This window comes from Colius striatus, chromosome 26 (assembly GCF_028858725.1).
Source record: "Colius striatus isolate bColStr4 chromosome 26, bColStr4.1.hap1, whole genome shotgun sequence".
Taxonomy (NCBI): Eukaryota; Metazoa; Chordata; class Aves; order Coliiformes; family Coliidae; genus Colius; species Colius striatus.
In genome coordinates, this window is record NC_084784.1 from 1,844,786 (window position 1) to 1,871,834 (window position 27,049).

Consider the following 27,049-nt stretch of genomic DNA (forward strand, 5'->3'; position numbering starts at 1 on the left):
CCGTTATCAGTTTGGGTTGCAACACACAGGGTTGGGCCCTGGCCCAGGGGCAGGAGCAGCAGAAGCACACAGGGGGAGGTGGGGTGGGGGGAGACAGCCCACCCACATCCCCTCCCCAGCCCCACACACCAGGGCAGGCTCAGAGCTCTGTTTATTGAGTCGGTTTCTTTCCAGAGTTAAAAGGTGTTAAGAAATAAAACCCCCAAAGAAAAGGAACTGAGGGAGTTGGGGGTAAAGCAGGGACATGGAAACACCAGGGCAAACAAAGGGGGTGGGGAGAGACAGCACCTATGGTCCCAGCACCCTTCAAAACAGCTTCACAACCTCCAGCACGGCCAGAAAACAGCCCAGGGTACAGGATGAGACCCTCAACCTTCCTCCTCCTCCTCCTCCAGGCAGCGGATGCGCTTCCGCCGCCCTCGGGGCTGGGGATCCTCATCCTCATCCTCCTGCAAGGGGGGGGCTGTGGGGGGCATCTCTGTGGCTGTGGGGGGAAGGAGGGGGTTGAGCCCCCAGATAAGGGAGGTGCAGGGAGGGGGGGTAGGACCCTGCCCCCACACTGCTGGGGATGGGACAGAGGGGCCCAAACAATTGAGCAGGACCCAGCAGGTTCAGCCTCAACCCCCCCAGGAGGGAGCAGAGGGGGTTGAACACACCTGAGCCATCCTCATCCTCACTGTCAAGCTCCCGTCGTCTCTTGGGACCTGACTGCACCGGGCTGGGGCCGGGGCCAGGGCCAGTGTCCTCACTGCAGAGGGAGGGAGGGATGTTGGCACCACTCAGCACCACAGTGGGGGAGCCCAAAGGGCTTGATCTCCCCTCCCAGGCAGGGAAAGGAGCTCCTGGAACAGGGGACAGAGCCCAGGAGCCCCCTCTCACCTCTCTGAGTCTGAGCCCAGTGCTGGTGGTGGCTGCTCAGCTGCAGGGCACAGGAACAGAGGCAGGGTTGGGTCGTTAAAGCCCCTGAAGCTGCTGCAGTCCCAGCCCTGCCCTCACCCTGCCCAGCCCAGCACTGACCCCTCAGCACCTCACCCCACGGCTTTGGGGTCCCTCCAGGGCTGGGCACTCCCCCAGCTCCCTGGGCAGCCTGGCACAGGGGGTGACATCCCTCTCAGGGAAACAGTTCTGCCTCAGCTCCAGCCTCAACCTCCCCTGGGCCAGCTCCAGCCCCTTTCCTCTTGTGACTGGGGAGCAGAGACTGACCCCAGCTCCCTGCAGCCTCCTGTCAGGGAGTGTCAGAGAGGGCTCCTGTTTCCCTTCAGCCTCCTCTTCTCCAGCCTCAACACCCCCATTCCCTCAGCCCCTCCCCAGCCCCTTGTGCTCCAGCCCCTTCCCCAGCTCTGTGCCCGGCTCTGGCCACGCTGCAGCCCCTCAGTGTCCCTGTGGCAGTGAGTGAGGGGCCCAGCACTGACACAGCCCTGGAGCTGCAGCCTCCCCAGGGCCCAGCACAGGGGACAATCCCTGCCCTGCTCCTGCTGCCACCCCACTGCTGAGCCCAGCCAGGCTGCCCTTGGCCTTCTTGCCCCCCTGGGCACACTGCTGGCTGCTGTTCAGCCCCTGGCACCAGCCCCCCCAGGCCCTTTCCCTGCAGCAGTTTCCAGCCCCTCTGCCCCAGCCTGGAGCTGCCTGGCCTTGGGGTGGCTCAAGGGCAGGACCCAGCACTTGCCCTGGGGCAACCTCAGCCCGTTGCCCTCAGCCCATGGCTCCAGCCTGCCCAGGGCCCTCTGCAGCCCCTTCCTGCCCCCACACAGGTCTCTGCACCCAGGGCCACCCCCACAGCTGGAGGGACCCCAGCCCTGCTCCTGCAGTCCCAGCCCAGCCCCTCACCTGGAGCAGTGTCCTGGGAGGATGCTGCAGGGTCAGGGCCACGCTGGGCGATGGCTGCAGCGGCGCGACGGAGCTGCTGCGGGCTCAGGGCAGCCGGGATGCGCCAGAAGGATTCCTGGGCAGAGAGGGGAGATGCTGCAGGGCTGTGGGGGGACAGGGGCATGGAGGGATGGGGGGGACAGGGGGATGGGGGACAGGGTCTTCACCTGCTCGTTGGCAGGGGGCCGCAGCCCCAGCTGCCGCAGCAGGGCGCGGAAGCGCCGGTGCTCCATGGCATCCTCGTTCTCCTCCGACAGCGGCACCAACGGCACCGGGTGGGAGATGCCTGAAGCAAGGGCACTGTCAGCCCAGTCACGAGCCCTATGCCATCCCACAGCCCATGCCAACCCCTCTGATCCCATTCCAGCCAATCCATCCCATCCCATCCCATCCCATCCCATCTCCAGCCCCAAAGCCCTCACCGTCTTCCTCACGGTCCTGGGCTGTCCTCCTCAGGCAGTTCTGCAGCCAGTGCAGGGGCCCAGCCAGGCCTGGGGACAGTTGAGGGGGGCATGGGGACAGTTGAGAGGGTCACAGACACCATCTACTGTCCCCATCCCACCAAGGCCAGGCCAAGCCCAACCAGGGGCTCGCAGCCCTTCGCCCACCTTCCTGATGAAGGCGTTGAGCCAGGCCCTGGCCAGTCCCTTCCTCAGATGCCCACTGCTCCTCCATGGGACCTTCCTCCTCTTCATTCTCCTCATCCTCCTCCTCATCTTCCTCCTCCTCACTGTCCTCTGCTGAGCTGTCCTGGGCTGGCACTGCTGGGGCACCCGCTGCAGCCTGTGGGGCAGAGGTGGTTGGGTGTCTATGGAGATGATGGGGTCGGAAGGGACCTGCAGAGCTGCTCCAGCCCCAGCCCCTGCTCCAGCAGCTTCCCCTGGCTCAGGGGGCACAGGAACGTGTCCAGGGGGGGTTGGGAACCTCCTGAGAAGGAGCCTCCACACCCTCCCTGGGCAGCCTGGGCCAGGGCTTCCTCAGCTCAGCACCAAAGGACTTGCTCCTCCTGGGCCAGGGGCACTTGCTGTGTCCCAGTCTGTGCCTTGAAACAGAGGTTTGGGACCCCAGGATGGGGCAGCAGCTGCTGGACACAGCCTGGTTGCCCCCCTCCAGCTCCCTCCTCATACCATCCCAGGGCTGTGGCTCTTCCTCTTGCGTTTCTTGTAGAGCTCCTTGCGCTCTGCCACCAGCCCCAGCCCCAGCAGCTTCTCCACCACACGAGCCCGCGACCGCCGCGCCGTCAGGTGCTTCATGATGCTCCCCAGGACGTCTGTGGGGAGGGAGGTCAGGGTGGAGGGGGGTTATGTGGGGTTAGGAGGGGTTATGGGGGGCAGCCACCCTGCCCCTGCTCACCCTCAGAGCCTTGGAACTCCTCAAAGAGCCGTGTCAGCTCCTCCTCCTGCTCCGGAGTCCACAGCACCAGGTTGGTGCCCTTCCTGGGGTGGGGGATGGAGAACAACCCTTGGTCTTTATCCTGGGGTGGGGTGACCACCTTGAGTCTTGGGGGTCTGCCCTCCTGGGGCTGGGGGGATGTGGTTTGGGACCCACCTCTGCCGTGGGAAGTCTTTGGCACTGCTGGCCAGGCCCATCCTCACCAGCTGCTTCACCACCTGCCTGCGTGTGCGCCCCGGCGCCGGGAGATGGGGCAGGATGGCAGCGATGACATCCTCCCCTGGGGGAGAGAGGGGCTGCAGGGACAGAGAGCCCAGGATCCCCAGCCCCCCAGGATCCCCAGCCCCCCAGGATCCCCAGCCCCACCCACCCCAGGCACTCCCAGTACCTTCCACCTCCTTGTACTTCCAGTAGAGCTCCCGCAGCTCCTGTTCCTCCTGAGGGGTCCAGGGGGCAACACGGCTCCTGGCAGGGCTGGGAGAGGCAGAGAGGAGGGTGAGAGGGGGAAGGAAGAGAAGGAGGGGGGGAAAGGAAGAGAGGGAGGGGAAAGGGAAGGAAGGAGAGGAAAGAGAAGGAAGGGGGAAAAGGAAGGCAGGGGAAAAGAGGGAGAAAGGTAAGGGGGAAAAAGGGGAAGGGAAGGGAAGGGAAGGGAAGGGAAGGGAAGGGAAGGGAAGGGAAGGGAAGGGAAGGGAAGGGAAGGGAAGGGAAGGGAAGGGAAGGGAAAGAGGAAAAAAGGCAAGGAGAAAAAAGGGAAGGGAGGGAGGGAAAGAAAGTGGGGGACAACAAAGAAGGAAAGTGGAGGAAAAGGAAGGAAGGGAAGGGAGCATCCCTGCCAGCCCCACTGACCCCTCCTCATCCTGCATCGAGCTGTAGCCCTTGATCATCTCGGTGGCAGCTGCTGGGCTCTTCCAGAAGAGCAGCTCCACAAAAGCTTTCTTGTTGGTGGCTGCCAGAGCAAAGAACTTGCCCAGGATGAATTTAGCCAAAGCCACCAGCTCCTGTGGGCAGAGAGAGGGAAAGAGTGGGGCTGGAGGATGCTGGGCACAGACCCCTCCATGGGCACAGACCCCTCCCAGGGCTGGGAGATGCTGGGCACAGACCCCCTCCCTGGGCACTGACCCCTCTCAGGGCTGGGAGATGCTGGGCATAGACTCTTCTCTGGGCATAGGCCCCTCCCAGGGCTGGGGGATGCTGGGCACAGACCCCTCCCTGGGCACTGACCCCTCCATGGGCTGGGGGATGCTGGGCACAGACACTTCCATGGGCACAGACCCCTCCCTGGGCACAGACCCCTCTCAGGGCTGGGGGATGCTGGGCACAGACACTTCCATGGGCACAGACACCTCCCTGGACACAGACCCCTCCCAGGGCTGGAGGATGCTGGGCACAGACCCCTCCCTGGGCACTGACCCCTCCATGGGCTGGGGGATGCTGGGCACAGACCCCTCCCTGGGCACTGACCCCTCCATGGGCTGGGGGATGCTGGGCACAGACACTTCCATGGGCACAGACCCCTCCCTGGGCACAGACCCCTCCCAGGGCTGGAGGATGCTGGGCACAGACCCCTCCCAGGGCTGGGGGGGCTCAGGGGGGGCTGGGCAGTGTCTGACCTGGTGTGCAGCTGCAGCAGGGTCGTTGAGGAGGCGATGGAAGAGGGAGAAGAGGGAGAGCTGGAAGAGGAGCCCCTCCATGCGCAGGTCCCGGGCCAGGCGGTGCAGCAGCCGCGCCGCGCAGTGGTTGGTGCGGGGGCTGTTGCGGGAGTAGCCGCGGAGCAGCAGCACCAGCGCCCGCACCACGGGGGCACAGGCAAACCTGGGCACCAGCAGGGTCAGGGGCACAGCACCAGCCCTGGGCAGTGGGGCCAGGCCCTGGGCAGTGGGGGCCAAGCCCTGGGCAGTGGGGGCCAGCCCAGTAAGCAGGGTCTATCTGCTAAGGGCCATCCCAGTGAGTAGTAGCCACCCCTGGGCAATGGTAGCCAAGCCCTGGGCAGTGGGGGCCAAGCCCTGGGCAGTGGGGGCCAAGCCCTGGGCAGTGGGAGACAGCCCAATAAGCAGGGGCTATCTGCTAAGGGCCATCCCAGTGAGCAGTAGCCACCCCTGGGCAATGGTAGCCAAGCCCTGGGCAGTGGGGGCCAAGCCCTGGGCAGTGGGGGCCAAGCCCAGTAAGCAGGGGCTATCTGCTAAGGGCCATCCCAGTGAGCAGTAGCCACCCCTGGGCAATGGTAGCCAAGCCCTGGGCAGTGGGGGCCAAGCCCTGGGCAGTGGGAGACAGCCCAATAAGCAGGGGCTATCTGCTAAGGGCCATCCCAGTGAGCAGTAGCCACCCCTGGGCAATGGTGGCCAAGCCCTGGGCAATGGTAGCCAAGCCCTGGGCAATGGGGTCCCACCCCTGGGCAATGGGGGCCACTCCAGTAAGCAGGGGCTATCTGGTAAGGGCCATCCCAGTGAGCAGTAGCCACCCCTGGACAATGGTAGCCAAGCCCTGGGCAATGGTAGCCAAGCCCTGGGCAATGGGAGACAGTCCAGTAAGCAGGGGCTATCTGCTAAGGGCCATCCCAGTGAGCAGTAGCCACCCCTGGGCAATGGTAGCCAAGCCCTGGGCAATGGTAGCCAAGCCCTGGGCAATGGTGGCCAAGCCCTGGGCAATGGGGGCCACTCCAGTAAGCAGGAGCTATACTGGTAAGGGTCATCACAGTGAGTAGTAGCCACCCCTGGGCAATGACAGTCACCCCTGGGCAATGGTAGCCAAGCCCTGGGCAACGGGGCCCACTCCAGTAAGCAGGGGCTATCCTGGTAAGGGCTATCTAAGTGAGTAGTAGCCACCCCTGGTCAATGATAGTCATCCCTGGGCAATGGGGTCCCACCCCTGGGCAATGGGAGACAGTCCAATAAGCAGGGGCTATCTGCTAAGGGCCATCTAAGTGAGTAGTAGCCATCCCTGGGCAATGGTGGCCAAGCCCTGAGCAATGGTAGCCAAGTCCTGGGCAATGGTAGCCAAGCCCTGGGCAATGGGGGCCCACTCCAGTAAGCAGGGGCAATCCTGGTAAGGGCTATCTAAGCGAGTAGTAGCCATCCCTGGGCAATGATAGTCATCCCTGGGCAATGGTAGCCCACCCCTGGGCAATGGGGGCCACTCCAGCAAGCAGGGACTATCCTGGTAAGGGCTATCTAAGCGAGTAGTAGCCATCCCTGGGCAATGATAGTCCCCTCTGGGCAATGGGGGCCACTCCATTAAGCAGGGGCTATCTGGTAAGGGCCATCCCAGTGAGCAGTAGTCACCCCTGGTCAATGATAGTCATCCCTGGGCAATGGTAGCCCACCCCCGGGCAATGGGGGCCACTCCAGTAAGCAGAGGCTATCTGGTAAGGGCCATCCCAGTGAGTAGTAGCCACCCCTGGGCAATGATAGTCAGCCCTGGGCAATGGGGGCCCATCCCTGGGCAACGGGGGCCCACTCCAGTAAGCAGGGGCTATCCTGGTAAGGGCTATCTAAGTGAGTAGTAGCCACCCCTGGTCAATGATAGTCATCCCTGGGCAATGGGGTCCCACCCCTGGGCAATGGGGGCCACTCCAGTAAGCAGGGGCTATCTGGTAAGGGCCATCCCAGTGAGTAGTAGCCACCCCTGGGCAATGGTAGCCAAGCCCTGGGCAATGGTAGCCAAGCCCTGGGCAGTGGGAGACAGTCCAGTAAGCAGGGGCTATCTGCTAAGGGCCATCTAAGTGAGTAGTAGCCATCCCTGGGCAATGGTGGCCAAGCCCTGGGCAATGGGGGCCCACTCCAGTAAGCAGGGGCAATCCTGGTAAGGGCTATCTAAGTGAGTAGTAGCCACCCCTGGTCAATGATAGTCATCCCTGGGCAATGGTAGCCCACCCCTGGGCAATGGGGGCCACTCCAGTAAGCAGGGACTATCCTGGTAAGGGCCATCCCAGTGAGTAGTAGCCACCCCTGGACAATGATAGTCATCCCTGGGCAATGGGGGCCAGCCCCTGGGCAATGGGGGCCAGCCCATTAAGCAGGGGCTATCCTGGTGAGTGGTGGCCACCCCAGTGAGAGGTGAGTGGCCACCCTGGACCCTTCCCTTTCCCCTCTCACCGTCTCAGGTAGTCGAGGAAGTTGAACTCCTTCTCTGACACCTGCACAGTCTGTTCTTCCTCTTCCTCATCCTCCTCCTCATCTTCCTCCTGCTCCTCAGCCTCGGGTGGCTCGTGCCCTGTGGTGGGACAGTTGCTGTGAGCCTGCAGCTCCCCCTGACCCAGAGCCTCCCCCACAACCCTGAGGGTCACTGTGTGAGGGACTCACGGGGCAGAGGAGCCAAGAGAATCTCCCTCAGCAGCTGCATCTCCTGGGACGGTCCCACGTCAGGGGGCCCAAACACATCCCCTTCAGGCCACACATCCCTGGGGAGAGAGGGGAGGGGATGGCACTGCGTCCCCACAGCCCTTGCTGGGGGTGGGAGGGGGCTGGGGGAGGCTGGTACCGGGCAGAGCGCAGCAGGCTCAGGGCCTGGGGGCCGTGGGAGCCCCGGAGGCAGCGCTGGATCTGCAGCACGGCCTCAGCTCGTTGCTCCTCCACCGGCGTCTCCGAGGCTGCGTCGAAAGGCACCACGTCCTCAGGAAGGGGGATGTCTCCCTGGGGCAGGAGCAGTCACACAGTCACACAATGAGGGGGGTTGGGAGGGAGCTTTAGAGCTCATCCAGCCCAACCCCCTGCAGAAGCAGGGTCACCTAGGTCAGGTCACACAGGAACGTGTCCAGGGGGGTCTTGAAGAGCTCCAAGGAAGGAGCCTCCACACCCTCCCTGGGCAGCCTGGGCCAGGGCTCCCTCAGCTCACACTGAAATGCTTTTTCCTTGTGTTCACATGGAACTGGTTGTGTTCCAGCTTCATCCCATCATCATTTGTCCTGTTACAACAGCAAAAAGCGCTGCCCCAACCTCCTGACACCCACCATGGACACACTTGGAGCTATTCATGAGCTCCCCCCTGGGCTCAGTCTCCTCTTCTCCAGGCTGAACAGCCCCAGGGCTGCAGCCTTTCCTCATCAGGAAGATGCTCCAGTGCCCTGATCATCTTGGTGTCCCTGCACTGGCCTCTGCAGCAGTTCCCTGTCCCTCTGGAGCTGGGGAGATACTTAAAGGTGTTGCTGAGTTGCCCCTGAGCTCAGGCTTCTGTTCCCCAGGCTGAACAGCCCCAGGGCTGCAGCCTTTCCTCCTCACACACATGTTCCATCCCTCAGCATCTTGCTGGCCCTGCCCTGGCCTCTCTGCAGCACTTCCCTGTCTCTCTGCAGCTGGGGAGCCCAGCACTGGCCCCAGGACTCCAGCTGAGGCCTCCCCAGCTCTGGCAGAGCAGAGGGGCAGCACAACCTCCCTGGCCCTGCTGCCCACACTCTCTTCATGCCCCCCAGGCTGCCATTGGCTCCTTGCCCACCAGCCCACGGTGCTGCCCCACGTTCCCTTTGCTGCCCCCCAGCACTGCCAGGGCCCTGTCCCACAGCTGCTCTCCAGCAGCTCACCCCCAGCCTGGGCTGGTGCTGGGCTGGTTCCTCCCCAGCTGCAGGACTCTGCCCTTGGTGCCCCTCAGCAGGTTCCTCTGTGCCCAGCTCTCATCCTGCCCAGCTCAGGACTGGCAGCTCAGCCTCTGGTGCATCAGCCAGTGCTCCCAGTTTAGTGTCAACCAGTCACTCCACACCCCACTAAACCACCCCTCAATCCCCATCCCTTCCCTCTCCTGCTCCAAACCCTTCCTCATTACCTGCAGGCAGCCCTGGAGCTGTGGGGTCAATCCTGCCCACAGCTCCTCCAGCTCTGCGGTGCTGAGGGGCTGCTGGGTCAGAGCTGCAGCTGCTGGTGGCTTCTTCTTCTTCCTCTTCACACGTTTGCTCTGGGTTGGTGGGCATAGAAAGGGTCAGGGGGCATGGAAAGGGTAGAGAGACAGGGAAAGGGGCAAGGGGGGCAGGGAAAGGGCGGCAGGGAAAGGGACAAGAGAGCATAGAAAGGGGGTAGGGGGGCAGGGAAAAGGGGCAAGGGGCCATGGAAAGGGTCTGAGAGGCATGGAAAGGGGGCATGGAAAAGGTCAAGAGAGCATAGAAAGGGGGCAGGGGGACAAGGGGGCAGGGGGCCATGAAAAGGGTCTGATAGGCATGGAAAGAGGGGCATGGAAAGGGACAAGAGAGCATAGAAAGGGGGCAGGGGGGCAGGGCAAAGGGGGAAAGGGGGCCATGGAAAAGGGGCCATGGAAAAGGGGCCATGGAAAAGGGGCCATGGAAAAGGGGCCATGGAAAAGGGGCCATGGAAAAGGTCAAGAGGGCATGGAAAGGGGGGCATGGAAATGGACAAGAGGGCATGGAAAGGGGGCATGGAAAAGGGTGCAAGAGGGCAGGGAAAAAGGGGGGCAGGGAAAAAGGGGGGCAGGGAAAAAGGGGGGCAGGGAAAAAGGGTCTGAGAGGCATGGAAAGAGGGCGTGGAAAGGGACAAGAGAGCATAGAAAGGGGGCAGGGGAGCAGGGAAAGGGGCATGGAAAAGGGGCAAGAGGGCATGGAAAGGGGGGCCATGGAAAGGCACAAGAGAGCAGGAAAAGGGGGGGCAGGGAAAAGGGGGGGCAGGGAAAAGGGGGGGCAGGGAAAAGGGGGGGCAGGGAAAAGGGGGGGCAGGGAAAGGCACAAGAGAGCAGGGAAAGGGGGGGCAGGGGAGAGGGGGGGCAGGGGAGAGGGGGGGCAGGGGAGAGGGGGGGCAGGGGAAAGGGGGCAAGGGACAAGGGGGCAAGGGACAAGGGGGCAAGGGACAAGGGGGCAAGGGGGCAAGGGGCAAGGGGGGAAGGGGCAAGGGGGGGAAGGGACAGGGGGGAAAGGGACAGGGGGGAAAGGGACAAGGGGAAAGGGACAAGGGGGAAAGGGACAAGGGGGAAAGGGACAAGGGGGAAAGGGACAAGGGGGAAAGGGACAAGGGGGAAAGGGACAAGGGGGAAGGGACAGGGGGGAAGGGACAGGGGGGAAGGGACAGGGGGGAAGGGACAGGGGGGAAGGGACAGGGGGGAAGGGACAGGGGGAAAGGGACAGGGGGGAAAGGGACAGGGGGGAAAGGGACAGGGGGGAAAGGGACAAGGGGGAAAGGGACAAGGGGGAAAGGGACAGGGCACCTGCACGACGAGGCCTCGGCGGGCGCGGCAGAAGCGCTCCAGCATGCGCAGGAACAGATGCGCCGTTTCCACCAGGTCCCGCAGGAACCCGCGCGGCTGCTTCGCCTCGTCGAACCGCCGGAACAGCGCCAGGAAAAGCTCCCTGTACTCCATCAGGTAGAAGATGTTGCCTGAGGAGGAGGGAAAAGGGGTTGGATTGTGGCCCCACAGCGAGGTGGAGAGGGATAGAGAATGACAAGGGGATGGGTTGGGTTGTTAAGGCCCCTGAAGCTGCTGCAGGCCCAGCCCTGCCCTCACCCTGCCCAGCCCAGCACTGACCCCTCAGCACCTCACCCCACGGCTTTGGGGTCCCTCCAGGGCTGGGCACTGCCCCAGCTCCCTGGGCAGCCTGGCACAGGGCTGACACCCCTCTCAGGGAAACAGTTCTGCCTCAGCTCCAGCCTCAACCTCCCCTGGGGCAACTCCAGCCCCTTTCCTCTTGTGCTGCCCCTCAGGAGCAGAGACCGACCCCAGCTCCCTGCAGCCTCCTGGCAGGGAGTTCACCATCAAAACCACACTTTCTCCCTCAAAATTCATTGAAATCTCAACTTTTTCCCCTCAGGTGACCACCAAAACCCCTTTTCCCCCTCAAAACCTCACTTTTTCCCTCAGAAGTACACCACAACCCCCCTTTTTCCCTCCAAACCTCCCAGGTTTTCCCTCAAAACCCCACCAAACCCCACCTTTTCCCTCAGAAGTCAAACAAAACCCACCTTTTCCCCCAAAACTTCACCAAAACCCCACCGTTTCCTCTCAGAAGTTCACCAAAACACCCTTTTCCCCTCAAAACTGCCCCAAACCTCACTTTTTTCCCCTCAGAAGTTCACTCCAAACCCCCTTTTCGTTCCAAACTCCCCAAATCTGACTTTTTCCCCTCCAAACTCCACCCCAACCCCACTTTCTCCCTCAGCCTCCCCTCCAGGCCGCCACCTCTCCCCTCAGAAGTTCACTAAAACCTCACATTTTCCCTCAAAACTCTCCCAAAACCCCACTTTCTCCCTCAAAACTCAACTTTTTCCCTCAGAAGTTCACCAAAACACCCTTTTTCCCCTCAAAACTGCCCCAAACCTCACTTTTTCCCCTCAGAAATTCACTCCAAACCCCCTTTCTCCTTCCAAACCCCCCAAACTCCCCCTTTTTCCCTCCAAACTCCACCCCAACCCCACTTTCTCCCTCAGAACTCCCCCAAAACTCACCTTTCCCCCTCACAAGTTCCCCAAAACCCCACTTTTCCCCTCAAACCCCCGTCCCAGGGGCTGTGGCCACGCTGCAGCCCCTCAGTGTCCCTGTGGCAGTGAGTGAGGGGCCCAGCACTGACACAGCCCTGGAGCTGCAGCCTCCCCAGGGCCCAGCACAGGGGACAATCCCTGCCCTGCTCCTGCTGCCACCCCACTGCTGAGCCCAGCCAGGCTGCCCTTGGCCTTCTTGCCCCCCTGGGCACGCTGCTGGCTGCTGTTCAGCCCCTGGCACCAGCCCCCCCAGGCCCTTTCCCTGCAGCAGTTTCCAGCCCCTCTGCCCCAGCCTGGAGCTGCCTGGCCTTGGGGTGGCCCAAGAGCAGGACCCAGCACTTGCCCTGGGGCAACCTCAGCCCACTGCCCTCAGCCAACATGCCAAGACAGACTCACTCTTGATGACCTGGCTGCTGTCCCTCACAGCCTGCTCCGGGTGCCGATCCATCTCCTGCACCGTCCGCAGCAGCTCCTGGTACGCCTTCAGGGCCAAATGCATCCTGGGGATGAGCCACATCAGGGCAAGTCGCCAGAGGAGGGCAGATGGAGCTCTAAGATAACCTGGGAGAAGGTCCCAAGTACCCACCTTCGTGCCCAGGTGGCTGCTTCCTTCTTATCCATCAGTGCCATCTCGTAGTAAGCCGTGAGGTTCTGCTCCATGAAGTGGAAGGCGCGGACACCCACCGTCTCCGACACCAGCTCGGGACGGAAGCCCCGGCACCGGTTGAAGGCCATGAAGAAGGCTGTGGCCCACAGGTAATAAGTCTCATCGTGCTGCTGAGCCTTCTCCCTCACCAGTTGATCCTGGAGGTGGGTAAAGAAGGTGTTAGTCCCACAGGGAATCACTGAATGGTGGGGTTGGGAGGGACCTGTAGAGCTCATCCAGCCTAACCCCCCTGCAGAAGCAGCTCCCACCTAGGTCAGGTCACACAGGAACGTGTCCTGGGGGGTCTTGAAGAGCTCCAAGGAAGGAGCCTCCACACCCTCCCTGGGCAGCCTGGGCCAGGGCTCCCTCAGCTCACACTGAAATGCTTTTTCCTTGTGTTCGCATGGAACTGTTTGTGTTCCAGCTCCATCCTATCATCATTTGTCCTGTTACAACAGCAAAAAGCGCTGCCCCAACCTCCTGACACCCACCATGGACACACTTGGAGCTATTCATGAGTTCCTCCCTCAGTCTCCTCTTCTCCAGACTAAACAGCCCCAGGGCTGCAGCCTTTCCTCCTGTGAAAGATGCTCCAGTGCCCTGATCATCTTGGTGTCCCTGCCCTGGCCTCTCTGCAGCAGTTCCCTGTCCCTGTGGAGCTGGGGAGATACTTAAAAGTGTTGCTGAGTTGCCCCTGAGCTCAGGCTTCTGTTCCCCAGGCTCAACAGCCCCAGGGCTGCAGCCTTTCCTCCTCACACACACGTTCCATCCCTCAGCATCTTGCTGGCCCTGCCCTGGCCTCTCTGCAGCACTTCCCTGTCTCTCTGCAGCTGGGGAGCCCAGCACTGGCCCCAGGACTCCAGCTGAGGCCTCCCCAGCTCTGGCAGAGCAGAGGGGCAGCACAACCTCCCTGGCCCTGCTGCCCACACTCTCTCCATGCCCCCCAGGCTGCCATTGGCTCCTTGCCCACAAGGGCACACATATCCCTGAGTGGTGAGGGGTGGGAAAGGCCCTGCAGAGCTGCTCCAGCCCCAGCCCCTGCTCCAGCAGCTTCCCCTGGCTCAGGGGGCACAGGAACGTGTCCAGGGGGGGTTGGGAACCTCCTGAGAAGGAGCCTCCACACCCTCCCTGGGCAGCCTGGGCCAGGGCTCCCTCAGCTCAGCACCAAAGGACTTGCTCCTCCTGGGCCAGGGGCACTTGCTGTGTCCCAGCCTGTGCCCATCACCCCTTGTCCTGCCACTGGCCACCCCAGCAAGGAAATGTCACCTCAGTCTCCTGACACCCTTTATCAGACTCACAGCATGGTGGGGGCTGGGAGGGACCTTTAGAGCTCATCCAGTGCAACTCCCTGCAGAAGCAGCTCCCACCTAGGTCAGGTCACACAGGAACGTGTCCAGGTGGGTCTTGAAGAGCTCCAAGGAAGGAGCCTCCACACCCTCCCTGGGCAGCCTGGTACTTCTTAAGTATTAACAAGGTGCCCCTGAGCTCAGGCTTCTGTTCCCCAGGCTGAACAGCCCCAGGGCTGCAGCCTTTCCTCAGAAGGAAGATGCTCCAGTGCCCTGATCATCTTGGTGTCCCTGCACTGGCCTCTGCAGCAGTTCCCTGTCCCTCTGGAGCTGGGGAGCCCAGCACTGGCCCCAGGACTCCAGCTGAGGCCTCCCCAGCTCTGGCAGAGCAGAGGGGCAGCACAACCTCCCTGGCCCTGCTGCCCACACTCTCTTCATGCCCCCCAGGCTGCCATTGGCTCCTTGCCCATGAAGACCTCCTGGTATATATGTGTGTGTGTCCTCCCTCACCCCAAGCTCAGCCCCTGACCTTGACCAGCAGCATGAGGCGGTTGTAGCAGCTCTCCAAGAAGTCCTGGCAGAACTGGCAGAGGAAGAGCCGCACGTTGCGGGCAGAGCGCCGCGAGGGTCCGGCCTCAGCAGCCGCCTGGCGCCGCCGCGGCACCCGCCGCGCTTCCTTCCCCAGGTCATGGCTGTAGCTCTTCAGCTGAGGGAGATAACCACAGAGAGAGGTTGGGTTCCCCCTCCATCAGCCCCAGTCTGAGCCCTTCCCTCCCCACACTCACCTGGTGGAGGCCTCTGTGGAACACGACGTCGCGGTCCCCGAGCGCCCGCAGCCCCTGCAGGACGTAGGAGCCGCCGAAACGGGAGTGTCTGGGGGTGGAGGGAGAGGGCTGAGGGGGGACAGCCCCACACAGGGGTCCCAGCCCTGACATGGGGGTCTGGATCCCAGGTGATGGTCTTGATCCCACTTGGGGGTCTTGATCTCTAACTACACAAGAATCCCAGCCCCACGCTGGGGTCTGGATCCCACACGGGACTCCTGGTGTCACCATGGGGCTCCTGGTCCCAACTTGGGGGTCTCAGCCCTGCCATGGGGGTCTGGATCCCAGTTGATGGTCTTGATCCCACTTGGGGGTCTTGATCTGACTCCTACACAAGAGTCCCAGCCCCACACTGGGGTCTGGATCCCACACGGGACTCCTGATGTCACCATGGGGCTCCTGGTCCCAACTCGGGGGTCTCAGCCCTGCCATGGGGGTCTTGATCCCTGTTGATGGTCTTGATCCGACTCCTACACAACAGTCCCAGGCCCACACTGGGGTCTTGGTCCCATATAGGGGTCCTGGCTCCATCATGGGCTCTCAGTCCCACAAGGAGAAATCCTGGCCCATCATGGGGGCTCAGCCCTACACAGGGGTCCTGGCCCAGCCATGGGGGTCCTGGTCCCACACAGGGGTCCTGGTCCCACATGGAGAGATCCTGGTCCCACTATGGGGGTCCTGGTCCCACACAGGGTTCCCAGACCCGCACAGAGAGATCCTGGTCCCACCATAAAGGTTCAGCCCAACACAGGGGTCCTGGCCCAGCCATGGGGGTCCTGGTCCCACCATGGGGGTCCTAGTCCCAGTATAAGGGTTCAGCCCCACACAGGGATCCCAGACCCACATGGAGAGATCCTGGTCCCACACAGGTGTCCTGGTCCAGCCATGGGGGTCTTGGACCCACATGGAGAGATCCTGGTCCCACTATAAGGGTTCAGCCCCACACAGGGGTCCTGGCCCAGCCATGGAGGTCCCAGTTCCACACAGGGGTCCCAGACCCACATGGAGAGATCCTGGTCCAAACCATGAGGGTCCTGGTCCCACACAGGGGTCCTGGTCCAGCCATGGGGGTCCTGGTCCCACACAGGGGTCCTGGTCCCACTATAAGGGTTCAGCCCCACACAGGGGTCCTGGTCCCACTATAAGGGTTCAGCCCCACACAGGGGTCCTGGCCCAGCCATGGGGGTCCTGGTCCCACTATAAGGGTTCAGCCCCACACAGGGGTCCTGGTCCCACTATAAGGGCTCAGCCCCACACAGGGATCCTGGCCCAGCCATGGGGGTCCTGGTCCCACTATAAGGGCTCAGCCCCACACAGGGGTCCTGGCCCAGCCATGGGGGTCCTGGTCCCACTATAAGGGCTCAGCCCCACACAGGGGTCCTGCCCCAGCCATGGGGGTCCTGGTCCCACTATAAGGGCTCAGCCCCACACAGGGGTCCTGGTCCCACTATAAGGGCTCAGCCCCACACAGGGGTCCTGGCCCAGCCATGGGGGCTCAGCCCCACACAGGGGTCCTGGTCCCACTATAAGGGCTCAGCCCCACACAGGGGTCCTGGTCCCACTATAAGGGTTCAGCCCCACACAGGGGTCCTGGCCCAGCCATGGGGGCTCAGCCCCACACAGGGGTCCTGGTCCCACTATAAGGGCTCAGCCCCACACAGGGGTCCTGGTCCCACTATAAGGGTTCAGCCCCACACAGGGGTCCTGGCCCAGCCATGGGGGTCCTGGTCCCACTATAAGGGCTCAGCCCCACACAGGGGTCCTGGCCCAGCCATGGGGGTCCTGGTCCCACTATAAGGGCTCAGCCCCACACAGGGGTCCTGCCCCAGCCATGGGGGTCCTGGTCCCACTATAAGGGCTCAGCCCCACACAGGGGTCCTGGTCCCACTATAAGGGCTCAGCCCCACACAGGGGTCCTGGCCCAGCCATGGGGGCTCAGCCCCACACAGGGGTCCTGGTCCCACTATAAGGGCTCAGCCCCACACAGGGGTCCTGGTCCCACTATAAGGGTTCAGCCCCACACAGGGGTCCTGGCCCAGCCATGGGGGCTCAGCCCCACACAGGGGTCCTGGTCCCACTACAAGGGCTCAGCCCCACACAGGGGTCCTGCCCCAGCCATGGGGCTCTGCCCCTGCTCACCTGGACGGGCGCTGCAGTGCCCGAGCCCTCTTCTCCGCCACCTCCCTGTGCCGCAGCGCCTGCAGCTCCCGCGTGTCCTCCCTGTGCTCAGCACCCTCCTGGCCCTGCCCCAGCACCGCCAGCTCCTCGGGGCTCTGTGGGCAACACCATCAGCACCACAGCAGGGTGCTGTGGGGAGGGGGTCCCCACAAACCCAAACCCTGCCTCACCTGGTCACGGAACATGAGGGAGATGATCTCCAGGACGTGCAGGGCCCATTGCTGCTCTGCCTGGGCACTGGCCAGGAACTTGAGCAGGTCATCCATGCCACTGATGTGCAGAGCCCACAGCACGCGGTCGTGGGCGCTGGCATCACCATCCACACCCTGCAAGAGGGGGAAACAAGGGGTGAGGAGGAGCTGAGCAGGTCCCCAGGGAGCTGAGGGGAGGGTCCCCACGGTGGTACCTGCTCCTCTGAGGGGTCTGGGGGCACGTGCAGCACGTTGCGCACCAGCAGCAGGATCCTCTCGATGAGCAGCGTGTCCTCCTCCTGCCGCTGCTCCCAGTCCTGGCCACACACAGCCATGAGCACAGCATGGCAGGGGGAGGGCAGCACACAGAGAGGGACCCCCAGGACACAGAGAGGGACTCCCCAGAAGCAAGAGATGGACCCCCCAGGAGCAAGAGATGGACCCTCTAGGAGACAGGGATGGAGCCACCCAGGAGCAAGAGATGGGACCTCCCCCAGGAGCAAGAGAGGGGATCTCCCCCAGGAACCAGAGGTGGAATCCCCCAGGAGCAAGAGAGGGGGACCCCCAGAAACAAGAGATGGACCCTCCAGGAGCAAGAGATGGGACCTCCCCCAGGAACCAGAGGTGGACCCCCCCAGGAGCAAGAGAGGGAGCCCTCCAGAAGCAAGAGAGGGACCCCCCAGGAGCAAGAGATGGAGCCCCCCAGGAGCAAGAGAAGGGGATCCCCAGGAGCAAGAGAAGGGGACCCCCCAGGAGCAAGAGAAGGGGACCCCCCAGGAGCAAGAGAAGGGGAGCCCCCAGAAGCAAGAGATGGAGCCCTCCAGGAGCAAGAGATGGGACCTCCCCCAGGAGCAAGAGATGGGGACCCCCCCAGGAGCAAGAGATGGGGACCCCCCCAGGAGCAAGAGAGGGACCTTCTAGGAGACAGGTATGGAGCCACCGAGGAGACAGAGATGGGGACCCACAGGAGCAAGAGATGGGACCCCCTCCAGGAACCAGAGGTGGACCCCCTCAGGAGACAGAGAAGGAGTCCCTCAGGAGGAAGAGATGGGGACCCCCAGGAGCAAGAAGTGAACCCTCCAGGAGCAAGAGATGGACCCTCTAGGAGACAGGGATGGAGCCACCCAGGAGCAAGAGATGGGACCTCCCCCAGGAGACAGAGAGGGGGCCCCCCAGGAACAAGAGAGGGGGACCCTCCAGGAACAAGAGAGAGACCCTCCCAGGAAACAGAGATGGAGCCCCCCAGGAGGCAGGTGGGAATGGGACTCACCAGCTGCAAGAGGTCATAGAGCTTCTCACTGAGCACCCCGAAAACCTTCTCACTGGCAAAGGCCTGGAGGGAGCCTGATGTGAGTGAGGGGGGACAGGGGGAGCCCCCAGAACCACAGCCCCTCCTCCCTGGGGTGGACTCACCTCTTTGTAGGCCTGGAGGTAGGACAGGACCTGGAGAAAGTGGTGCCTGGAGGTGGCATCTGCCGGCACTTTGCCGAAGCACAGCAGCGCCGGCTGGGTCAGGTTCACCATCAGCCTGGGAGGGGCAAACGAGGGGGGCAGTGGGACCACCGCTCCGTGGGGAGCCCCCAGAGCCACCCCTGACCCCCAAACCCTCCCCCAGGGCCACCCCTGACCCCCAAACCCTCCCCCAGAGCCACCCCTGACCCCCAAACCCTCCCCCAGCGCCACCCCTGACCCCGAAACCCTCCCCCAGAACCACCCCTGACCCTCAAATCCTCCCCCAGAGCCACCCCTGACCCCCAAACCCTCCCCCAGAGCCACCCCTGACCCCCAAACCCTCCCCCAAAGCCACCCCTGACCCCCAAACCCTCCCCCAGAGCCACCCCTGACCCCCAAACCCTCCCCCAGGGCCACCCCTGACCCCCAAACCCTCCTCCAAAGCCACTCCTGACCCCCAAACCCTCCCCCAGAGCCACCCTTGACCCCCAAACCCTCCCCCAGAGCCACCCCTGACCCCCAAACCCTCCCACAGAGCCACCCCTGACCATCCAACCCACCTCTGAGGTGGCCCCCAACACCCCCAACTTGCCCTTGAGGCCACCCCTGACCCCCAACTCATCACTGAGGCCACTCATGACCACTCAACCAGCACCCAAGGCCACCCCTTGACCCTTCAACTTGTCCCTGGGGCCACCCCTGACCCCCAATTCATCATCTGGAGCCATCCCTGACCCTCCAACCTGTCCCTGGGGCTGCCTCCCACCCCAAACTCATCACTGGGGCCACCTCCAGCCCTCTCCCAGGGTCACCCCTGACCCCCCCCCCCAACTTGCCCCTGGGGCCACCCCCAACCCCCAGCTCACCCTGGAGGCCACCCCCTCACTCTCCAACCTGCCCCTGGCCTTCCAACCCTCCCCCAGAGCCACCTCCAACCATCCAACCCAACCCTGTGGCACCCCCAACTTACCCCTAGGGCCACTCTCAACCCCCAACTCACTCCTAGGGCCACCTCCCCAACCCCTCCAACCAACCCCTGGGGCAGCCCCCGACCCTCCAACCCTCCCCCTGAGCCACCTCCAATCATCCACTCAACCCTGTGGCACCCCCAACTTGCCCCTGGGGCCACTCCCCAGCCCCCAACTCACTCCTAGGGCCACCTCCCCAACCCCTCCAACCAACCCCTGGGGCAGCCCCCGACCCTCCAATCAACCCCTGGGGCAGCCCCCAATCCTCCAACCCTCCCCCTGAGCCACCTCCAACCATCCACCCAACCCCGTGGCACCCCCAACTTGCCCCTGGGGCCACTCTCCAACCCCCAACTCACTCCTAGGGCCACCTCCCCAACTCCTTCAACCAACCCCTGACCCTCCAACACTCCTCCAGAGCCACCTCCAACCTTCCAGCTCATCCCTGGGGCCACCTCCAACCTTCCAACCCACCCTTGGGACCACCTCTGACCCTCCAACCCCCCAGGACCAACCCCCAACCCCCCCAAACTTGCCCCTGGGGCCACTCCTGACCCTCCAACCAACCCATCAGGGTCACCCCCAACCTCCCAAACCTGCCCCCCCCCTCCCCCAGCCCTGTACCTGACGATGGCATCGAAGAGCCCTTTGTCCTGCGAGTGCTGCACCAGGAGGGGCAGGAGGTCGTTCTGCAGGATCTGAGCCGCCCCCAGCTGCTGCCGGACGTCCCGGGTCTCATCCTCGTGTCTCAGGTACCGGATCAGGTCCTTCACGCTCTCTTAGAGGGTGATAACAACGATGCCATCAGCTTCCAGCTGCCTCCACAGCTCCCTCTGCCGCCCACAGCTCCTCTCCTACCCAGGCAGTCGGGTTCCCGGTGGTAAACGTCTCCTTCCAGGTAGCCCAGAGCGCTGCAGGTCGCCAGGAGCTCGCAGTTCATCATGTACCAGTCCATGCAGCGCGGCGGGCGCTGCCAACCGGGGACCTTCTGGACACGGCCACAGCAGCAGCATCACGCGGTGGCTCCCTCGTTTTGGGGTCTCCCAGAGCTCCCCTCACCTCCTTCCCCACCCCCCAGGGCACCGGTCAGCCTCAGGCATCCCCGCTGCGTGGTTCCCGGCATCGGGGCACTGCAAGGGAGCCGCCCCCTGGCGCAAATCCGCTTCCCTCGCCCCCCTTCCCAAGCACAAACTGACCCCCCGGTACCACCGAACCTGCCCGTCCCGGAGCCACCGCCAGCCCCGTCCCACCGCCTCTGCCCCCTCCAGTCCCGGAGCCACCGCCAGCCCCGTCCCGCCCCACGCCCCCCGGTTCCGGAGACCCCCCCCCCCAGGGTCCTGCCCCTTCTCCCCCTCCCGGTCCCGGAGCCCCCGGCGGTCGCGATTTCCCCCACGTCCCCCCCCAACCCCGGAGCCCCCTCCGGTCCCTCCCTTCCCCCCCCAACCCCGGAGCCCCCTCCGGTCCCTCCCTTCCCCCCCGAACCCCGGAGCCCCTCCGATCCCTCTCTTCCCCCCCCGATCCCTTCCCCCCCCGGTCCCGGAGCCCCCTCCGGTCCCTCCCTTCCCCTCCTCGGTCCCGGAGCCCCCCCCGGTCCCTCCCTTTCCCCCCCGGTCCCGGAGCCCCCCCGGTCCCTCCATTCCCCCCCCAACCCCGGAGCCCCCTCCGGTCCCTCCCTTCCCCCCCCACCCCGGTCCCGGAGCCCCCCCCGGTCCCTCCCTTCTCCCCCCGGTCCCGGAGCCCCCTCCCGTCCCTCCCTTTCCCCCCACAACCCTGGAGCCCCCTCCGGTCCCTCCCTTCCCCCCCGGTCCCTCCCTTCCCCCCCCAAGCCCGGAGCCCCCTCCGGTCCCGGAGCCCCCTCCGGTCCCTCCCTTCCCCCCTCCAACCCCGGAGCCCCTCCGATCCCTCTCTTCCCCCCCCGGTCCCGGAGCCCCCTCCGGTCCCTCCCTTCCCCCCCAACCCCGGAGCCCCCTCCGGACCCTCCTTTCCCCCCCCCGGTCCCGGAGCCCCTCCCGGTCCCTCCCTCCCTCCCCCCCCCCCCCCCCCGGTCCTGGAGCCCCCCCCAACCCCGGAGCCCCCCCCGGTCCCGGAGCCCCCTCCCCGCTCACCGCCGGCCCCGTCTCGTCGCCCGTCCCGGGGCAGCGGCGCGGAGGCGGCGTTACACAACCGCCCCAGTTCCCGCGGCCACAGGCCCCGCCCCGCCCGCGGCCTTCAAGCGGCAACTCCCGCCGGCGAGCTCTTGTGGTCCCCACCCCTGAGCATCCGTCCCCCCCGCACCCCCACCTTCCCATCGCGAGAACCACCCGACGAGCGTGTGCCCCGAAGCCCCCTCCCCTCGGGCAGTACCCCTGCCCCGCACCCCTGTGCTGGCGGGGACCACTCCTCCCCCCCACACTGCGGGAGGCCATCGCCCTTTTAAGCGCCGCGCAGCCGCTCTCCCTGAGGCGGGGTTTCCCCTGCGGGCGCGGGAACGAGCGGGCGGCGCCTCCCGGTGCCCCGGTGCGTGGTTCCCGTGTCCCGGCCCGGCCCGTCCCGGTTCCCCGGCGGCGCTCACGGCCGCGGCCGGTTACCAAAATAAAAGAGCAGGTTTAATTCACCGAACACAGAAGTGCCGCCGCGGCGGAGAAAGCGGCTGCGGCCCCGGCCCGGTTGGGGCCGCCCCGGCCGGTGTCCCGGTAACGCAGCCCCCGCTCCGTTCCGCTCCGCTCCGCCGCGCCGCGCAACACACGCACCACAACGCACGGCGGCGGCGGCCCCGTTCACAGCAAAGCAGCGGGCGGGGGCCCGGGCCCCGTCACAGCCCCTGAGTCTTCAGCTCCAGCGGCTCTGCCGGCGGCTCCGGGGGCGGCTCGGCGGCGGCGGCGGTGACGGTGGCGGCGGCCGCGGTGACGGCGGCTGCGGGAGCTTCGCCTTTGAGGGCGGCCAGGCGCTCGGCCAAGCTCCGCGGCCGCGGGCACAGCGCGAACTCGTACAGCACCGCGCCCAGCGCCGCGCCCAGCAGCGGGCCCGCCCAGTACACCTGCGGGGGGGCGGCGTGGGAACCGGCACCGGGACCCCCCCCCCGGTACCCCCCCAACACCCCCCGACCAGACAGCGGGGCTCCGGGGGACCCCCCTCGTTACCCTCCCCGCCCCCCAGCTCCGGGACTCGGTGTAACCGGGAGTCCCCCGCCCCCGCTCTACGCACCCGCCTCCCTGTCCGACCGAGGGACCTCAGTTTTGGGGCTCCGGCGTGGATGGGTTCCCCCCATCCCGATCCCTCTGGAGGTCCCTGGCTTCGGGGCTCTCCCACCCCAGGGACACTCTACTCCTCCGTTCATCCCCCCCCGCCCCGGGAGCTCTGGTCCGACCGTGGGGTACCCACCCCCCACTGCAGGGGGGCAGCGGGCACATCCCATGGAGATATTGGGGAGCGGCAGGGCTGAGGGGGGGCTCCTTGCTCAGCCCCGAGCATCCCGGGGGGCTGCGGTCACCGGGGAGCCTCCCCTTGGGCAGGGGGCAGGAGTGGGAGCAGAGGGGAGGCTCAGGGAGGGCAATGGGGCGGGGGCGGGGGGTCTCCACGCCCCCCACTTACCCAGTGGTTGGCGAAGTTGCGGGTGATGACAGCGGGAGCGAAGGAGCGCGCGGGGTTCATCCCGGCGCCCGTGTAGTGGATCTGTGCGGAGGAGGAAAGGATGGGGAGGAGGATTTGGGGCTACCCCTGTGACCCCCCCAGATCCCCGGAGGGACCCCGCGGCCGCTCTTACCCCGAAGATGTGGCCGAGGGCCAGGGAGAAGCCGACGGGCAGCGCGGCAGAGCCGGGGCGCCCGTCGTGACGATCGTCGAAGCTGGCGAAGACGCAGTAAGACGCAGAGGACGAACTGGGCGGTGAAGGAGCAGCTCCAGCACCGTGCCCTGGCCCGGGCCCACGCCGGGGTGCAGCTGCGCGGACGGAGCTCAGCACCCCGCGGAGCAGAGCCCCTATTCCTCCAGCACCCCAAAAGCCCTCCCACCTGCTGCCCCGGCTGGCTACCTCCCCCCCAAACACACACTGAACCCCAAACCCTCACACACACGCACACACACACTGAACCCCAAACCCTCACACGCACACACACACACTGAACCCCAACCCCCCCAAACACACACTGAACCCCAAACCCTCCACACAACACACACTGAACCCCAAACACACACTGAACCCCAAACCCTCCACACACACACTGAACCCCAAACACACACTGAACCCCAAACCTCACACCGCACACACTGAACCCCAAACACACACTGAACCCCAAACCCTCACACGCACACACGACACACTGAACCCTACCCCCCCAAACACACACTGACCCCAAACCCTCCCACACACACACTGAACCCCAAACACACACTGAACCCCAAACCTCCCACACACACACTGAACCCAAACACATACTGAACCCCCCAAACCCTCACACACATACTGAACCCCAAACCCTCACACACACACACTGAACCCAAACACACACTGAACCCCAAACCCTCCCACACATACTGAACCCCAAACACACACTGAACCCCAACCTTCACACACACACACTGAACCCCAAACACACACTGAACCCCCAAACCCTCACACGCACATACTCGAACCCCGCAATGCACACCACTGAACCCCAAACCAACACACTGAACCCAAACCCTCACATGCACACATACTGAACCCCAAACACACACTGAACCCCAAACTCTCCCACACACATACTGAACCCCAAACACACACTGAGACCCAAACCCTCACACACACATACTGAACCCCCCAAACCCTCCCACACACACAGCTGAACCCCAAACCCTCACACACACACACTGAACCCCAAACACACACTGAACCCCAAACCCTCACACACATACTGAACCCCACACACACACTGAACCCCAAACACACACTGAACCCCCCAAACCCTCACCGCACATACTGAACCCCAAACCTCACACACACACTGAACCCAAACCACACTGAACCCCAAACCCTCACACACACACTGCACCCAAACCCCCCCACTGCCACCCCAAACCCCCACTGCACCCCAAACCTCCACACTGAACCCCCCAAACCCTCACACACACACTGAACCCCAAACCCCCACTGCACCCCAAAACCTCCAACACTGAACCCCCCAAACCCTCACACACACACTGCACCCCCAAACCCCCACTGCACCCAAAAACCTCCCACACTGAACCCCCCAAACCCTCACACACTCACACTGCACCCCAAACCCCCACTGCACCCCAAAACCTCCCACACTGAACCCCCCAAACCTCTCACACACACACTGCACCCCAAACCCCCCACTGCACCCAAACCCCCACTGCACCCACAAACCTCCACACTGAACCCCCCAAACCCTCACACACACACTGCACCCCAAACCCCCCACTGCACCCCAAAACCTCCCACACTGAACCCCCCAAAACCCTCACACACACACTGCACCCCAAACCCCCACTGCACCCCAAACCTCCCACACTGAACCCCCCAAACCCTCACACACACACTGCACCCAACCCCACTGCACCCAAACCTCCCACTACTGAACCCCCCAAACCCTCACACACACACTGCAACCCAAACCCCCCCACTGCACCCCAAACCCCCCACTGCACCCCAAAACCTCCACACTGAACCCCCCTAAGCCCTCACACACACACTGCAGCCCAAACCCCCCACTGCACCCCACTCCCCCACTGCACCCAAACCCTCACACACACATTGCACCCCAAACCTCCCCACTGCACACCAAACCCCCACTGCACCCCAAACCCTCCCACACTGAAACCCCTAAACCCTCACACACACACTGCACCCCAAACCCCCACTGCACCCAAACCCTCCCACACTGAACCCCCCAAACCTCACACACACACTGCACCCCAAACCCCCCCACTGCACCCCCAAACCCTCCCACACTGAAACCCCCAAACCTCACACACACACTGCACCCCTCAAACCCCCCCCACTGCACCCCAACCCTCCCACACTGACCCCCCCAACCCCCCCTCACACACACACTGCTCCCCAAACCTCTCCACTGCACCCCAAACCCCCCACTGCACCCCAAAACCTCCCACACTGAACCCCCCAAACCCTCACACACACTGCTCCCCAAACCCCCCCACTGCACCCCCAAACCCTCCCACACTGAAACCCCTAAACCCTCACACACACACTGCACCCCAAACCCCCCACTGCACCCCAACCCCCCCACTGCACCCCAAACCCTCCACACTGAACCCCCTAAGCCCTCACACACACACTGCACCCCAAACCCCCACACTGCACCCCACTCCCCCACTGCAGCCCCAAACCCTCACACACACATTGCAGCCCCAAACCTCCTCACTGCACCCCAAACCCCCTCACTGCACCCCAAAACCTCCCACACTGAACCCCCCAAACCCTCACACACACACACTGCACCCCAACCCCCTCCCACTGCCTGCACCCCAAACCCTCCCACACTGAACCCCCCTAAGCCCTCACACACACACTGCACCCCAAACCCCCACTGCACCCCACTCCCCCACTGCACCACACCCAAACCCTCACCACACATTGCACCCCAAACCTCCTCACTGCACCCCAAACCCCCCACTGCACCCAAAACCTCCCACACTGAACCCCCCAAACCCTCACACACACACACTGCACCCCACCCCCCACTGCACCCCAAACCCTCCCACACTGAACCCCCCTAAGCCCTCACACACACACTGCACCCCAAACCCCCACTGCACCCCACTCCCCCACTGCACCCCAAACCCTCACACACACATTGCACCCCAAACCTCCCCACTGCACCCCACCACTGCACCCCAACCCCCCCCAAAACACACCCTGCACCCCAAACCCTCCATGGCTGCCCCACACCACCCCATTAACCCCCCTCAGCACCCCAAAACCATCTCCAAACCCCACATTAGCCCCAGCCCCCCCAATTTGCTCACCATGGTTGAGGCCAAGGGTGCCACGGACAGGGGCTGGTGTCACCCCATAGAGCACCCCAGCCCCAGCCAGCGCTCCCAGCACCTGAGCCAGCATGTAGCCCACAGCCTGCCACGGAGAGCTGCGAGGCCATCAGGAACGCCAACGTGATGGCTGGGTTGAGGTGACCCCCACTGACGTGACCCAACGCCTGCACCAAGGTGGTTTGGGCAAAGCCAAAGGCCATGGCGGCTCCAAAGATACTGGGGGGTCCCTGGGGTCCAGCGTAGGGAAGCCCCCAAACCCAGCAGAGCATAGAGGAGGCCTGCCCAGGAACTCAGCCAGGACAGCCCTCCAGAAGGAGGACGAGCGCAGCTCCCGCATGGCCAGCCCCCGCTGCCCTGCACGGCCCCGCTCCCCTCCCGGGGGGCTCTTCGCACCCACCTTTATAACACCCCCTCCCCCCTCCTCCCCAAACGGGACGGCCCCGTGGGGGGGTGGGATCCCACCACTGCACCCCCCCTCTATTAACCATTTGGCTGCCTGGGTGATGTGCAGTGAGGGATTTCCCCCCCCCATCCCCCACTCCCACCCTGGGGTACCCCAGGAGACCCGCCCCTCAGATCTGCATCCCCCATCCCCGGGTTGCTTTGTGGGGGGGGGGCTCTGACCCATAGATCCTCTCTGTGGGGTTTGAGGGAGCAGGGGCAGAGCTCAGACACCCCCCCAATCCCCTCCCCCAGCTGTGTTTTTGGGACACTTTGGGTGACTCTGATGGGAACCCACCCCCCCCCCAGCCCCACACTGCAGGGAACCCCCTCCCCATCGAGTCAGCCCTGCGGGGGGGTCTCGGGGGGGCTTATCCCCGCCCCCCTCAGCCCCAGCCGTGTTGTCTGAT

General features: G+C 64.2%; 2 protein-coding genes across 3 annotated transcripts; both read right to left on the reverse strand.

The window, feature by feature from the left end:
* Nucleotides 1-134: 134 nt before the first annotated feature.
* Nucleotides 135-21,377, reverse strand: TIMELESS (timeless circadian regulator). 2 transcript variants are annotated; one of them, XM_062015676.1, is made up of 30 exons: nucleotides 21,311-21,377; nucleotides 20,064-20,193; nucleotides 19,830-19,983; nucleotides 18,199-18,313; nucleotides 18,056-18,118; nucleotides 17,001-17,102; nucleotides 16,765-16,920; nucleotides 16,556-16,689; nucleotides 14,378-14,465; nucleotides 14,122-14,298; nucleotides 12,247-12,464; nucleotides 12,057-12,160; nucleotides 10,393-10,562; nucleotides 9,010-9,138; nucleotides 7,735-7,886; nucleotides 7,557-7,654; nucleotides 7,350-7,467; nucleotides 4,869-5,070; nucleotides 4,105-4,256; nucleotides 3,647-3,732; nucleotides 3,415-3,538; nucleotides 3,220-3,302; nucleotides 2,994-3,136; nucleotides 2,475-2,649; nucleotides 2,289-2,357; nucleotides 2,034-2,152; nucleotides 1,828-1,942; nucleotides 880-919; nucleotides 657-748; nucleotides 135-484 (listed from the first exon to the last, which is right to left on the reverse strand). In XM_062015676.1, the coding sequence occupies exons 2-30, from the start codon at nucleotides 20,158-20,160 to the stop codon at nucleotides 369-371; spliced, it is 3,591 nt and encodes a 1,196-aa protein (XP_061871660.1). In that variant the 5' UTR covers nucleotides 20,161-20,193; nucleotides 21,311-21,377; the 3' UTR covers nucleotides 135-368. The 2 variants fall into 2 exon arrangements, with proteins under 2 accessions (XP_061871660.1, XP_061871662.1); XM_062015678.1 differs by lacking the exon at nucleotides 17,001-17,102.
* A 619-nt stretch (nucleotides 21,378-21,996) lies between these two features.
* On the reverse strand, nucleotides 21,997-26,535 carry MIP (major intrinsic protein of lens fiber). Its single transcript, XM_062015572.1, is given in 9 exon segments — nucleotides 21,997-22,050; nucleotides 22,093-22,221; nucleotides 22,776-22,856; nucleotides 22,948-23,061; nucleotides 23,064-23,137; nucleotides 26,175-26,284; nucleotides 26,286-26,425; nucleotides 26,427-26,477; nucleotides 26,479-26,535. Coding segments are annotated over 9 exon segments (810 nt in total).
* Between the last annotated feature and the right edge of the window lie 514 nt (nucleotides 26,536-27,049).

Coding starts and splice junctions, on each gene's coding strand:
- TIMELESS (XM_062015676.1), bottom strand. CDS start 20,160: ATGGACTGGTACATGATGAACTGCGAGCTCCTGGCGACCTGCAGCGCT. Junction 9,139..10,392: donor GCCGAGGCCTCGTCGTGCAG/GTGCCCTGTCCC, acceptor CCACCAACCCAG/AGCAAACGTGTGAAGAGGAA. Junction 3,539..3,646: donor GAAGTACAAGGAGGTGGAAG/GTACTGGGAGTG, acceptor TCTCTCCCCCAG/GGGAGGATGTCATCGCTGCC.